Source organism: Amblyomma maculatum, chromosome 11 (assembly GCF_055883805.1).
Source record: "Amblyomma maculatum isolate TAMU_Amacu chromosome 11, ASM5588380v1, whole genome shotgun sequence".
Taxonomy (NCBI): Eukaryota; Metazoa; Arthropoda; class Arachnida; order Ixodida; family Ixodidae; genus Amblyomma; species Amblyomma maculatum.
The window spans coordinates 108,093,955-108,108,675 of NC_139354.1; the positions used below are offsets into that span (position 1 = coordinate 108,093,955).

Sequence of the window (14,721 nt, forward strand, 5' to 3'; positions counted from 1 at the left end):
TAACTCGCAATCTATCTTCTGCAGTGAGCTCATGCCAAGTGTACTGATAAAAACTGACAGATGATGTGCAGAATGGAGTTTTGAACCACTGCGTCCATCCCAAGTGTGTATGTGGATGGTTGGCAATTACTCACTGTTCCAAGGTGGCCCGGAACTGCTGGGTGGGCGAGTAGACGGGCACAGCCGTCTTGTTGAAGAAGCTGCTGCTGTGCGAGTGCGGAATGCGTGCCGCTTTGGCATTGGCGAGCAGCTTGCGGTCGTGTCTGCAAACAACAGGCGGAGCCACTCGTTACCACTAGCAATTCACTTTCGAGTGCGAAATGGACAGAGGCGTCATTTTGAAGGCCTAAAGGTGCATATTTTGAGGCCACCTAAGTTATACAGTTGAGATGCACAGAGCAGCACAGCTAAAGAAACACTGACCATAGGATGACAGTCTATGCCATAAATCTGTACTGTGCAAAACAGCACAAATCAATGAACAGTGTTTTACACAGACACACTGCTTCATATGAGCCTACACCATAGAGCACTTATGCAAAGCTCGTTAAGAGGCCCATGTATTGAAATCAGGTGGCCAGACTGGGCCTAAACTGTAAGGTCAGATGACTGTCACGCCATCTGTGGACAGTCAAACGGCACGGGATGGTTAACAACTGCAATATGGTGCCGCACAACAAAAAATCACTGAAACAGGAGCAGTAGAAGAAACGTGTAAATACCTAGTAAAGATACAAATCAAGACCTGAAACAAGCAACTTGTGCAACAGTTTTTGAGTTTATAATGAAAAGTATAACAAGTGTACACTTGCCACTCCTAGCTGGTGCATCGCGTCTGCTAACCATGGCAAAGTGACAAAAGCTCGCTAATGTGCTAGACATGGCAAGACACATGTTGCAGAAAATTACACAAAGCTCATACCACGGAATGAAAGTGGCACTTCTTCTATGCCACGCAAAAGGTCTGTGGGTGACGCAAGCACAGCAGCAACGTACTCACTCAAGCACTTGCTCGGGTATCCGCAGCTGGTCATAATGGACGTGCTGCTTCAGCTCGTGCAGGTGATTCACGTACGAGATCTTCCTCCCAAATTTGGCACTGCACCACAGGGGAGGAGCGATTGGAGTAAAGAAAAAAGCAACTTGGCAATCTTGTCTTCATTTTTCTTTTCCTTCTCTTGCTTTGCACATTCGCAAGCTTAGAATTCACTGCCGGTACACATGTGAAGCTAGCTACTGTAGCTACTGATTTTTAAGCCAGCTGGAAAGGAGTACCTTTCTTATTTTTGACTCCGACTGTAATTCGTAGGCCACAGTTGAATTTGCCTTACCATTTCCGGTAGGAGATGACAAGCTAGTAGCTTCACCAAACAGTTATTGAACACAGTGTAACAAATACTTTATTCAAGACAGCCTGCATGATAACACTGCCTTTGAGTGCACTAATTCACATATTTTCCCATCACCATTTTGATGTAAAAATTGTATAACAGCAATATTTGAATTGGCTATTTATATTAAGGCTAGCACTCTACACTACATGAACTACTGAGATACAGTAGACATCATGTCAAGACAAACCCAGCTAAGACAAATTCTTGAATAAGATGAACAGATTTACACATCATTAGCTGGTTTCCCATTGGAGTGAACATAAAAAATGTATGCTTATGACAGTTTGTTCTGCGTGTCAACAGGTTACGATAAATTTCCACAGCGATCATGAACCACGGCAACCTCGCACAACCGCCCATCTGCACGACACTAAAAAAAAGGATTTGCTTCTACGCAAGAAAGCACACAAGATGGCTGCCCCACAGTTTTGCACAAAGGTGCACACAAGCCGTCTTGCAGGAGCTCACTGTCTTGATGAAAGCTTTCTTGCCAGTGCCAGAAAGGCAGGGAACCTTTGCACTAATGCTGGCACAGAAATCCGCCATTGTCAGACATCAGCATAGCGTGCCAAAAGGCACGTACGTGCAAAGTGCACGTGCTAGACGACTTGAGGATTAAAAATGCCAGGATTGCATCATCAGCAGCAAATTTTAAGTTATTCCCTCTCTGAAAGGCTATTTGTTGTCTTTATTATCATATACTTAGACATACCTGGCTTGCTCACATCCCTCTTATTGCAAGGGGCATTTCTGTTAAGATGAACTTCTGAAAAACGCAAACAAATTTTGTGCTCTCCCGAAGTTGATCTTAAGAAGAGTCTCCTGTGTACAAATTTGTTACAGAAAAACTGCTCAGCCAGCTAGTTCAGCATGGTTTGCTTTACCACAGTGTATGCAAGAAATGGATGACGAAGAAAAGAAAAACACCAAGAAGCGCTGACTTCATGCCATGCACCGCAGCCACATTTATACAGATCACTGCGTAAGCATGCAAAAGGAAAAACTGTGGCCACTACTCTGCACACGTGCTGAGCAGACACTGGTAAAATTGCAAGGCTTACAGAAAACATCCTCAGCATACCATCTGTGCTGTTAAGCAATGAGGAATGCCTTTTCTCGTGCACTGTGACCCAATAACAGCTGTTTTAAGACTGCAGGTTCTGTGTAGATGCAGCCTGCAGAATGCGTTTGGTGTGCAGACGTGTTGTTTTTACCGTCACATTTTTGTTTCGCTGCTTCAACTTTCGTGATTTTTTTTTTTTCCATTGTCCACTTATACACCCATTTGTATAAATGTTGGTGCAGCGCACAGCACTAAAGCAGTTGAAGCAGCACACAAAAATTTGAGGTACAGTAAGCAAGTGGAGCATGCCAGCTACAAGGGCATTTCTGTTCGAAGGATCACGACACCAGAAAATTTTGTGTAGCACCCACACACACACACACACATACACACATAAACACCCACCTAATGTAGGGCCGGAATAGCTGGTAGAGTATCTTGACAAAGCTGGTGGGGTGGACTAGATACAGGGCCTTGAGGTTCTTCTTGTACCTGCACCAGATTGGGGCATGCACCAAATGTGACCACAAGAGCAGGGGAAAAAAAAAATGAATACGAGGCATGCAAAATAGAGGTACATGAAAACATAACGAAGGGAAAACACTGGAACGATACTGGCATAAGTATCCATTGCATTACTATACTCTCTCTTCAGATGTGGGTTTGATTTCCTTAGTAAGATTTATAGCACTGCGCTCACAAGTTCTACTAAAGAAAAAGAAAATACAGCTTCTATATTATGTATGCATATCGAGCACCAGCTTTTCCTGCCGCTCTCCCAACAAATATATATGAGGGCAAATAAAGCATGGCTGCCATTACTAAGGTGTTCATTTCTCAATACCTGTGTCATGCACATCTATTTTTTTTCAAAGTAGATTTAGGCACATTCCAGGCTCCTTAGGATGGCATGCTATGCTTGCTGAGACCATAGCTGCAAGCAATCTGCTTCAGTGATTTGATCTCGTAACTAATCATAATTCTAGTGCCGTAAAACCTAGATAATTCGAATTCGCATAATTCTAAATCCCAGATAATTCGAAGAATTTCTCCATTCCCATAACATATAACGTAGATTTAACCGTACAATTCGAAGCAACCACTTGCACTAGTTCTGTTAATTCGAAGGTTTTCGGTGCTTTGTTGGAATGCTCGATTTTGCCATAAACCAACGAAGCGACGGCACCTCGAAGCCGAGAACTAGCGCCGCAGAGCGATGCTTGTGCTTGATACACCACAGTGCCCCAACCCCAGAGTTCTTAGCACAGAAAACCATTTTGTGGTACAGTCTCCGACCACCGAGGCAGTGAAGCACATCTCCCCCTCTTGAAGCGCTGGCATCAAAGCATCTCCCACTCGTAGCAGTAGCAGTGCATGCCCTTGCCGCGAATACTAGTACTCTTGCTCTGTGTTCTTGATGGAGTGAGAGTGCTTAACATCAACTTACGTCATTTATTTTGATGGCACGCTATGATAGAGGATTAACGTGCATCTCAATTACCGTACTTACTCGTGTAATAGATCCACTCGCATAATAAACCCACTGCACTTGTGCTGCTAAGAATTTAAAAAAAGAATGTTTGTCGTTAGTGCATTCCCCAACATCGCGCCATCGTAGTCATGGTCCCCAGCAAATTTCTTGTCCTTGACAGGAGTGTCAGCAGCGCCTTGCTCTGCTCATCTGGTTGCACAAGCCTGCTGGTTTTCAGGACATTCACTTTATCATGCCATAATTGCTGCGGGTGGCCTCCACTGCTACATGCCATAATTGCTGCGGGTGGCCTCCACTGCTACGGGTGACATACGATGTGTGTCTTGTGTCTTTGTACTGAACTTGTAGCGTAGCATAAGAAGCTATGGCGGCTGGGGACGTTAAGAAGCGGCAGATTATTCTTTTTGCTAGAGTCGTCCATCTTTGTTGTCGTGCTGAACGTGCGGCGTAGCGGAAGCTATGACGGCTGCAGATAAAAGCGACATATATATATTTTTTTTTTTGCGAGTCATCTATTGCATTTATGAATCAACGAAAGCATGCGGTCAGCTGTGATTATGACACTGGCTTTTAACATTGTTCACTTCAAACAGCATTTGCAGCTATCACGCTTTCCAATAATTTTGTGGCAGTGGACTCCGCCGACCCCAAGCACAGTTGCACAGTATTACAGTCTGCTGTCTAATCAGCTAGCACACATTTCTGCACATAGTTTTTTATTTTTCTTTGGTACTAACCAAACATTATGTTGAAAGGAGTAACATTAACATTCTTTCTGAAAATGTTCTTGTTCGAACTCACACAGTAGAATCTTCGTGATGTGAATCCGATTGATAAGAATTTCAGGATGGTACAAATTTTCAAAGCTTTCCTGCCGGAGTGCACTGCGTACAATGGGCAAAATTTCGGATGTTCCAAACACTGCTCTGTGCCACTACAGTTGATAGGAATGCATATACTGCACACCACTGACTCCGCTATCACCAACTGTGTTGTACCCATCACAAGCAGTTTGCAGCGCTGTGCAGCCCGCACATCGCTGACGTCGTGCTGGATGAGTTGGGAGAAGGTCACGGAGGCGCGCAGCACTCACACTGCCGGTGTCATAATCATCTGTCGCATTGTAAATACCGCGGGTGGCAAGCTGTGGCAATGTGACAAAAATAAATCTTCTTGGCCACAAACAATCTGCGTGAATGCCTTTCTGATACTTCTGTACACTGCCTTTGTTCGTTCAGTTAATACAAATTTTACGATACAAATTTTTTCGTGACCCTGTGTGAGATTTGTTTCCACAAAACAAAGATTCTACTGTATTTGATGTTCATTTTGATAGTCAAAGGCCTTTTTTTTTTCCCCTCTATATTCATATTCAATTTTCATTTGAAAAATCTCAATATTTATATATCCCACATAGTAATTCTTTGTATAGAAGGCACACTTTTTGCACTTTCTGCTGCCACGTGTTGCTTTTCGTGCTTTCCATTTGTTCACAGAAAATGCCCTGTCTGTTATACAGATTACAGCTCGGGTGGTGCACAGACATCTGAAAAAACTAATTTAGAACTTGCATCAACTGTTGTACTTCAAGCACTGCTTCTCTACATTGGTAGCTGGTTGTCGGTGCCTCAAGACGCATGAGACGCCATGTTGCTACAGCTCTACGTGAGATGCGTGGCTTAAGCTGCAGTTGTGCAGGAGAGCTGGGGTCTCTGGCACTCTGCGAACATTAAGCAATCATTTTCATGCATACAAGGAAAAAAGAACTGCTGCAATGTTTCAGACCAAAAAAAAAAGCAAGGGAGGTGTGGAGCTTCACCTTCATTTGACCTTGGAATACTAACACACAGTTAAAACAAAGTGTAGCGTGATGTACCGCCACCGTGTCAATCCACAAAATGACAGTGACCACTGCCCACCATGGCAGTCATAACCTTTGACCTTGACCTTTTACTTCTGACCTTGACTTTTAGGTAGGATGTTTGGTGGTTGCTTTCATATGACAATTTCGTTTAACCACATTAAAACCCTTAAGCAGACAACTGAAAGGCAAATGAGGGGCTCGGTAATAAAGCATTAGAGGAGTTAACAGTCTCTGAGTGCAAAGCAACCTTTTTTTTTTTATTATTATTATTCATACTGCTAACATTTACAGGAATGTTGTCTTGTGTTGATTATTGGAATAAAGAGCATTAAATGCAAAGCGGAAGGAAAAACAATGCGCCCACCATCAGCAGATTGTTTTTCCTTCCGCTTTGCATTTAATGCTCTTTATTCCAATAATCAACACAAGACAACATTCCTGTAAATGTTAACAGTATGAATAATAATAAAAGAAAAAAAGTTTACCTTGCACTCCGAGACTGTTCGCTCCTTTAAACACATTAAAACCCTGCCATTTGTTTTCTTTTTGGGCACCACATAGCAAAGACCATTCAGGACATACGAGTTACTGCATGCACCACACACAGGATGCAGGTGTTGCTGATGGATACAGGTCCCATAAAGAAAGGTGGGGAAAATATAGGCCACCCACTTTCGGTCGAATGCCCGGAAGGCGGTCCACAGCCAGCCCAGGGACGGCTTGTTCTTGCTGCTGAGGCCGTGGTGGAAGTAGACCAGCGTGTAGTCGCTCTCCACAAACTGGTCTAGCGTGTGCATCAGGTACCTGCCACACAATCAATGGCAGAGCAATTACAGAGACACAACCGAACTGAACAATCCAACGTGATCATAATTCTCTGGTGTCCACCTAAAAGTTGCTTATATAGGCACTGTGGCCGTTCAGAAAGGACTAAGGGAGGAGGTGGACAAGGTGAAATTTTTCTTTTCATTTACTGTCTAATTCCCAACCTGTTTCATTGATTGGTGCACCATGTGCCAACCAACCCCACCGTTGACACTTTTACCTTTCAATGGTCAGCTCGTTGTACCCCGGCAAAAGAAAGTCGCACTGCGGCCACAATGCACACAAAATAATGCTTCAACAGTGACACTAATACCGCTGTCGCACAGGCACTTAGGATTGTGATCGGTAACATTTGTATCGAAGTTTCAAGTGTGGTAGAGATGGACCGTGCTACATATGCCCACTTGATTCTGATCGACAAGTTAGATCACTACGTCAGACATGGTGCTATTCCCACGATGAAGTTCGTGATTTGTTTGTAATACTATATATATAAAAATACAAGCTTGGTTAAAACTTTGTTCTCTTTTTTTTTACCACACTTTCAAAGCAAAGGCTAGCAAAGGCTATACGTCAGACCATGCTGCCATATTAGGTTCACTTGTTTTAACCTCGAAGTCTGCGCTGAGATGAGGTTTTACAGTTAAAAGTTAGGCCGGTCAACCCGTCAAGTATGTGCGTCGGTGTGTGATTGAGAAATAAGTTCAAGAAAGTCACTTTCTTTTACAAACAATTTAATATTTGTAGCTAGTACTTCTAGTTGGTATATTTGATTAATGCCTGCGAACGAAAGTGGCAATGACAGCTCGACCACGGTCGAAGAGGTAGGGAAGGATCGTGGGCGATCGCGATTCGCCGTGTAGCAATGCCGGATCCGCATCGAGCTTGATTTTGGTCAACTTGGTCACAATCCGAAGTGCCCGTGCACTTTATGGAAATCATGGTAGGCCTGTTAGGTTCTCTTGGACAGCCAGAAGCCCTGTTTGCCAAGAGTGACACTCCTTCATGGCACTCATACTGAGTTGGACTTGATGACCTTCCTCATTCTTTCTTTGACCCCAGCAGACAACACAGCGTGTATCTTAGATCTTACAAGAGCTTAGCCAATGCCCTCTGAGATGTATCAGTCTAATTCCTTGCATATAGCAACCTAAGCAACTAGCACAGGGGCAATGCTGCCTTCTGAAAAGCTCTTGACTACTTAGTTTGCTAAGTATGCAGTTTGTGGTCTTGTTATGTTGTTATGCTATGTTGTCTTTTGCTGTTCATTGTACTCATTGCACACTGTAGATTAGAAGGCCCCTGTATGCTCACCAGTTCGTTGCAAGAGAGTTTGCATCCTGGAAGGAACTGCACAATCACAGTGCTGCATTGCGCTACACAAGCAGGCTGCCCTGTGTCTCTTACAGATATGCGAACGACTCTCTCAGGTGGCCAAACTTGTGCAGTACGCAGCAAAAGCACTCCAATATTAGGAGTGCTTTCTGGAGGAAAAATGAGAATTCTTGGCCTGTAACACCTTACTGTGCACACTTGTACACTGTCCACTTTATTTTGCAACTTTGAACCTGTGTAGCAACTGTAGCAACCAATGTATTCAGGAGAACAAACAAGTCACTTCAATTAAGGAAGGAGTCAGCGACTAGCACTGTGCAAAACCTTATGGCTACATGTGAATCAGTAATTAGGGTGGTTACTAATAGCTAACTAATCCCTTTTATTTGTGTATTACATTGGGTACAACATTGAAAACTAGAAAATTCTTGCTGCTGTTCATATGGCACAGTGGTTATTGAGACAATGTGCTTCCTCTCCTGCTTGAAACGATTTCAGCTTGCACTACTTTATAAACAAATTAGTGAATAAGAAATAAACATGAGCAAGTGAAAGGGGCCCACCTGAGAAACTTGGGGTGGTTCAGCTCCTTGTGCGGTGGCAGCCGGCATGCCGAGATGACTATCACGTTGCGGCCATAAGCATCATCACCTGCCGACAAAGGTGCAAACCTAGAGCTCATGTTGGTAAAAAAACAGCACTCAAACAGGCACCACAGGTCACAGCCAAACAATCACCCAATATGGCACAATCAGACCAGAAGATCCAGAGTGTTATTTTTGCTCAGATGGGCAGGAGGCTAAGCAGATATATATCAGAAACGACCCAGCTAGGCTGAGTATTTAAGATATGCACATAATCCCCAAATGAAAAGAGCAGCTCGAAGTGTAGCCATGCATAGGCAGCAAAGCTAGAGTGCAGGAATAGTCAAGCCTATGCAATGAGCCGTTGCTCATCCTGTTCGAGGTCTTAAAAGGAGATAATCTGCGCTCTTGAGTTGCTCTTGTAAACCATGGCCCTGTACATTCTAGAGCACAACAATAGTTTAAGCACTGCTTGATAGACATGAGTGACAGACAGGCAAGAAAAATGAGAGACCTCGAAGCTGTAGGAAGAAGCTGAGGGTGGGAAATGACAGCGCTGCCACTTTCTTCCAAAAGAAGTACGCTTGCGCTCTCAGTATAGCGCGCCTGTCTCCATCGACTACATGAAGTTAGCCTTGGCACTACTAATTTCAATCCTTTTTAATTCAGTTAAAGCCCTTTTGGAATCCAGTGAAATATAATTAGTCTGCTACACAAATTGGCTGAAAACGCCTGCCCATGCATGCCCGTGAACTCATCTCTGGTGCGATCCGGTACTGCACCAGCTGCCACTTCCAGTTCCACACTGGAAGTGAGCGGCTGTAGCTGCCACCCACAACTTTTGGATCACACCAGTTGGGATACTTCAAAAAGTGACTAGTTCCGGTGCACATTTACTGTGTGCCTATGAATTGTCGCGCCGTCTAGAAGCAATCAATAGATTTCCACTATTACCGTCATTGCTTTCACAAATCACTTCTTTCTTTCTTCTTTTCCACCTTAATTAACTGTACGGTGTTATATTTAAGAATGTTTGCTACTGCAAGTCTTCAACTAACTTTATTTTCAGGTGGTGGCGCATTTATCAACAATCTGAAAGTTTGCAAATTAGACATAGTTTCCTATAATGACCGCAGGCACCGGCACTACTTCTATACAACCGAATTCTGACCAACCAAAACCGCCGTTTTTTTATACATAGGCTCTAGAAGCTTCGCAATTGGTAGTATTAAAGAGCTCTGGCTGCCACCTGCATGTCTCCAACGCAAACTGTGAGCGTGTGGTGGTGGCTTGTTCTCGGCGAAAGTTTCAAGAAAACCAGCACAACTCGGCAGTTGGGCAGGGGTTGTCCAAGGCGTACACGCACAAGGGGCAAATCGTCGCACCTGCAATGTCGACGATGCCGTGGCATTCGACATCGGAGAAGTCCTCAGCCTGCCGCCGCCCGTCGTCGGGTGGGAACAGCTCAGGTGGCTCCAGGTCCAAGCCCAGCACAGCCTCGTAGTTGTTGTCGTCCAGCAGGCTCTCTGAGAGAGACGGCGACGAGTCCAGATACTCGGGCGATGAAGAGCCACCGCCCCTGCTACCGCCGCCACCACCGCTGCGACCATTGGCCGTGGTCGCCGACCGCGTCGACGTCGTGTCTCTCAGATCAAGGTGCACAGAGACGTTTCGGTTGGGTTCTGCAGCTGCGATACATTCAGTGAAATTACAGAGCCTGTCACACGATCGCGTGCCTTTGAACTGCAAAAATTACAGGATTGTGTTTGAGTCTGTTTAAAAGCGGAAATGGTCAAAGCCACTCCACAGGATTGTTTTCACTAACAGCATCGTCATTTTTATCCTTACTATCGTCACTATATCACTGCTGTCATCATGATAAGCTAAATGCACTATCATTGTTATCGTTACTGCATCATTACCATTATCACTAACTGCAGCCCTGCAGGGTCAGTATCATGGCTGCTATCACAAGAAGAATCGGCTTCTCACGAGCCTGGCATGGAATAGTGGCTTGCGCGCTTGCAAGGCAGGGAATCAGAGGGTAGTGGACTGCTTTGATTTCCGGTGGATACAGACATTTTTTCTGGCATCAAGGACGCCATCTTTAGGAATTAGTGAAGAGGCATTGTATGTTCCATAATCAGAAGCCAGAGGAGCCATTCGCCGTGCTCGCGAGATAGTCATAGAAATACCAACGATGGAGACTTAAGAAAACTATACATCAAGCAGCCGCATGATGCATCACTGGATGTATCCACAGACGGACTTTGAGGTTGTGGCAGTTTTAATTCCGAAAACATTTCTTTCATGTTTCCTTTTTGTTTTTACCCACCAGAGGCTACATTACAAAATGTTTCTTAATCGTGGTCACTCCATCTGACTCAAAAGAAACATGCTATGCTTTTTTTTTTTTCCATCTCTGAAAAATCTAAAGCTTCAGTTTGTAGGTAGCAAACCAACATGTTTAGATAGGGTCAGTTGGCTAAGTGTAGGGTACGGAGCGGGCCCCAAACGGTCGCCAATGGACCATCGCAAGGTGCCCACGGTCACGTCACGATGGGCTCACGGCTCGCCTTCACGCCTGACCGACGGCGATTTGGGGCCCACTCCGTTATGCGGTTGTTTTCCAGCTGACAGTTGGGGAAGGTGAAAAAAAAAGAAATTCCACTTTAGCAGGAGAGGAGGAAGGGAAGTGGGAGACCTAAGATGGAGAGAGGGTGGGAGGCGACGGTTGAGGGAGCAGAGGGTCACATAGTCCCCGTCACATGGTCCTCACCTATCAAGGGCCGCACCTGCTCTATTTGAGGGGAATACCAATGCTAACGCATATTCTGTCACATCAATCGCATTCACAATCTATGCTTTCTTCCTTTTGCATCAACTCAGACCTACGTACACACTCATTCGTCAACTCCTTGAGGTTAATTATACCCCTGTTAACGGTACCTTACGTTATTATTTTTTTTTTGTGTGGCAGAAATATAGGTACTTCCAAGAAACATTTATTCTTATGCATGTAAAGCTTCATACTGGTAGAACCACTACATGCATATTGGCAGCAGAACTATTGTTCTGCTGTTCATCAATATCAAATTTCTTTGAAGAAAGGAAATATGTCGTCATCGTATATGTGGCATGCAGCCTAACCATACGCTTGCTGGCAGCCTTGTCCTCAGCACCAGCTGTAGCCACCTCACATCCGGAAACTTATGACTGGCATAAATGTAGCAACTTAAGATAACTGTTTGAGACATCGCTGTGCTGATGTTATGTCACAACTATCCCAGCATACTAGCAACGAATTCGTCCTGACAAGCACCTGAGAACTCCTCGCACGCAGCAGATCGATAGTGGCGTGCAATGATGTATACACGATGAGGCTTACCTTTAATGGGCAGATTTCCATGGGAACCTGCAAGGAAATGACACGTAGGTTAGAAAACAATTAAAATAAATAGGAGACCTTCGCGCGAAAGAATACAGGAAGAAGGCAGAAATTATTGTTGCCCAAGCGGCATCAAGTTCACTCTTTTGTTTTAAGCAGTAATTATGAGCATGGCACAATAGAGAGAAATTTGTGTGGCATTGCAGACATGTCAAGTGAGTACTACAATGGGTTCCGGAGACAACCTTTTCCCAACAGGTACTGAAACTCCACTGGATATGTCCTCTGGACCTCATAAATGCATGCAGGACGTCCAAGGGAGTTTCAATGGCTAATGCATCTCCACGTCTCTTATCCTCGCCGTGAAAAGATTTCTTGAAGAAACACGCTGGTTGTGCACACCTGTGTAGATTAGCATATTGACCTACACCAAAAGGCGGGCATCAGAAACCCATAACCGGCAACCATGTGCTCATGGGTAAGAAGCCAGAAGTGCAGTACCAAGGTACCATATGAGCATTTCAAAGGTCATTAAGTAACCCACTCCCTATCCATGCTTTTTTTTTTTAACCCACGAGCAGTACATATCCCTCATGTGGCAAAAATGCCGTTGTCAGTGTAACTGAAGCCCTGCACCCCTCAAAAACTTCCGTACACCAGAAGATAATGTAAATTTGTTGCATCACATCACCCATTAATTTTAACCGCTGTGTATTAGTTAATTATTGCTGTTCTTCTTTGAGAATATATTCCCAAATTTTCAAATTATTTTAAAATTTAACTTCTAGAACAAGGCTAGGGCTTCCCATGAGGAAAAACAGGAGAAAAATTTTTCCAGGAGGAGAAAGTTTTTCCCAACCTTTATGGCCCACGTGTAACTAACCCAAGCTTTCTGCACTGAGAGATCGAAGACTGAGTACTGAGTTAAGCAGTGTTGAAAAGACAGGGACAACATATCTACTAAGGCTACAAAACATGCACGAATGATCAGTATTCCATCAATTGTTTCTGAAGCGCGAAAATTTTTTACCTCGCTTCACTAGCAAGGAGGAAACTAACGATTGAAAAATGATGCCCCTTCAATGTCCCTCAGCTCAACACTCGTCACTGCACAGGAAAAAATAAAGAAAGCAGATTGTGACTCCGCTCCGCCTCACCCGCGTCACTTGTGTGCGCCCAATGAGGTGGCACGCCCAGACTGGAGTCTATACCATCAGGCATAGGTGAAGTGTTAGAGGTGTTGCTCTAATTGGCTGCGAGTGGTAGTGAGGATCAATTAAAAAAATCACATCACAAATTATCACATCTTTTCAGGGACACTTCACGATGTGATAACATAGCTCCAAGCCCAACGCAAGGAGGTGACGTCCCATTTTCGCTCTGCAATGTGCAGGACTGGCCCCTGATGCTGGTGAAAGCCGGAAGGCAAAAGACCGTTTTGGGCATGATCCGCTTAAAGCCACCTTCAAAGGCAGCAGTCGAAATGGCAACAAGCGGAGTGGACAAGCTTTTCTCCAAATGCGAATTGGGCTCAAGTCTAAAGGCGGGGAGACGGGGCGTCCCCTGACGCCTGGTCTGTGGGCGCATGGTCCGTTGTGTGAATACACCTTTACGCACACTACCTGCGGACCTCGTCTGCCACACGTCAAAAGCATGCAGTTAAAGCAGAATGACGGTCCCCTCCTCTGGGAAGGTGTATTAGCAGGAGCATTGAACAAAAATTCTAGGGGGCACTTTGGACCACTACAGTGCGATGAGGTGAAAGCATCTGTTGCACGGTGGTCTGAAGTCCTCGACTATGGCACCTCTCTCATTTTTCCCTTCCACCTTCCTCTTTTTCCTTATGGCTCGTTAAGCTGTCCACCTGTATGGTTTACGGAATACACCCGAGCACATAAGACAACAAGAAGACTAAAACTAAAAATATGAAGCGTGCTCAAACCTGTCAGTTTGCGGTTAGCAGCTGATGGTTCCCGGTACCTGTAGCTAATGAGCTAAATTGCTTGACTAGTGCATAGTTAGCCGCAAGCCTCTTCATTGTCTCCACCCACCAGATGTGACCCAATAAACACACCTGAAAATACACAAGAAAAAGTATTGCTGCTTTACATTCGCGACAAGCCCCATCGTTGTTGTTTCAGTACAGGTGCTATCTGGGCCTGAAAGGCTCTCGTTGAGCCGAATTTCATGCGGCGAATGTCCCACCAGTGAATTCCTCAGCTCGGAAAGAAGAGAAGGTTTCGCCTACCCCCACCTCGTCCAGCCGATCAAAGGCAAGCGACCGATGTCTTCCCCTTTGCCGTCGCCCCTTGGATGCTCACTGTCTGATGGTTGCAAAGACTCGTCTTCTGCTGTCCATCTTGTGTTAGAACGGCTTGAAGCTGAGCGAACGTGTGGAATGCCATGCTCCTGCGTCGATCGGGTTGAACGGATTGAGCCCCGTAACAGATGGGCGCACTTGTTAGTTTGTGCAGTTCTTTCATTTGTGCCAATTCCACAGCTGTTTGTTGCGCAGGGAAAGATTAATAAGTGCACATGTCGCATCCTTGGTTCACGTGTAGTGACCAACACGTTGACATTATGCTGTCTCCGCAAAAATAAAATATATATATATATACACAGTGCATTTCTATAGGGTGTTATGACCGTGCATGGTCCACACTTGCGCGCTCTATTGTTCGCCTGTGGGCATGGATATGTGCTGTGGATATGTGCTGTTGGTACAAGGGCTCTAAGTGAGCCTGTTTCCATGAATCCTTTTGTGTAAGCCTGTTTT

General features: G+C 44.8%; 1 protein-coding gene across 4 annotated transcripts in view; it reads right to left on the bottom strand.

Moving 5' to 3' along the window:
* Window positions 1-14,721, bottom strand: part of RhoGAP68F (Rho GTPase activating protein at 68F) — a 126,408-nt gene that overhangs the window by 20,155 nt on the left and 91,532 nt on the right. The window contains exons 2-9 of one of the 4 annotated variants that reach the window (XM_084583812.1): window positions 13,103-13,198; window positions 11,946-11,972; window positions 9,943-10,239; window positions 8,537-8,624; window positions 6,486-6,617; window positions 2,863-2,949; window positions 1,001-1,099; window positions 135-263 (exon numbers count right to left, since the gene is read on the bottom strand). In XM_084583812.1, coding sequence (XP_084439938.1) covers window positions 135-263; window positions 1,001-1,099; window positions 2,863-2,949; window positions 6,486-6,617; window positions 8,537-8,624; window positions 9,943-10,239; window positions 11,946-11,972; window positions 13,103-13,166 — 923 coding nt within the window. In that variant the 5' untranslated portion in view covers window positions 13,167-13,198. Of the gene's footprint in view, window positions 1-134; window positions 264-1,000; window positions 1,100-2,862; window positions 2,950-6,485; window positions 6,618-8,536; window positions 8,625-9,942; window positions 10,246-11,945; window positions 11,973-13,102; window positions 13,199-14,721 lie in introns of all 4 variants that reach the window. The other 3 variants (XM_084583811.1, XM_084583810.1, XM_084583809.1) reach the window with 3 other exon arrangements.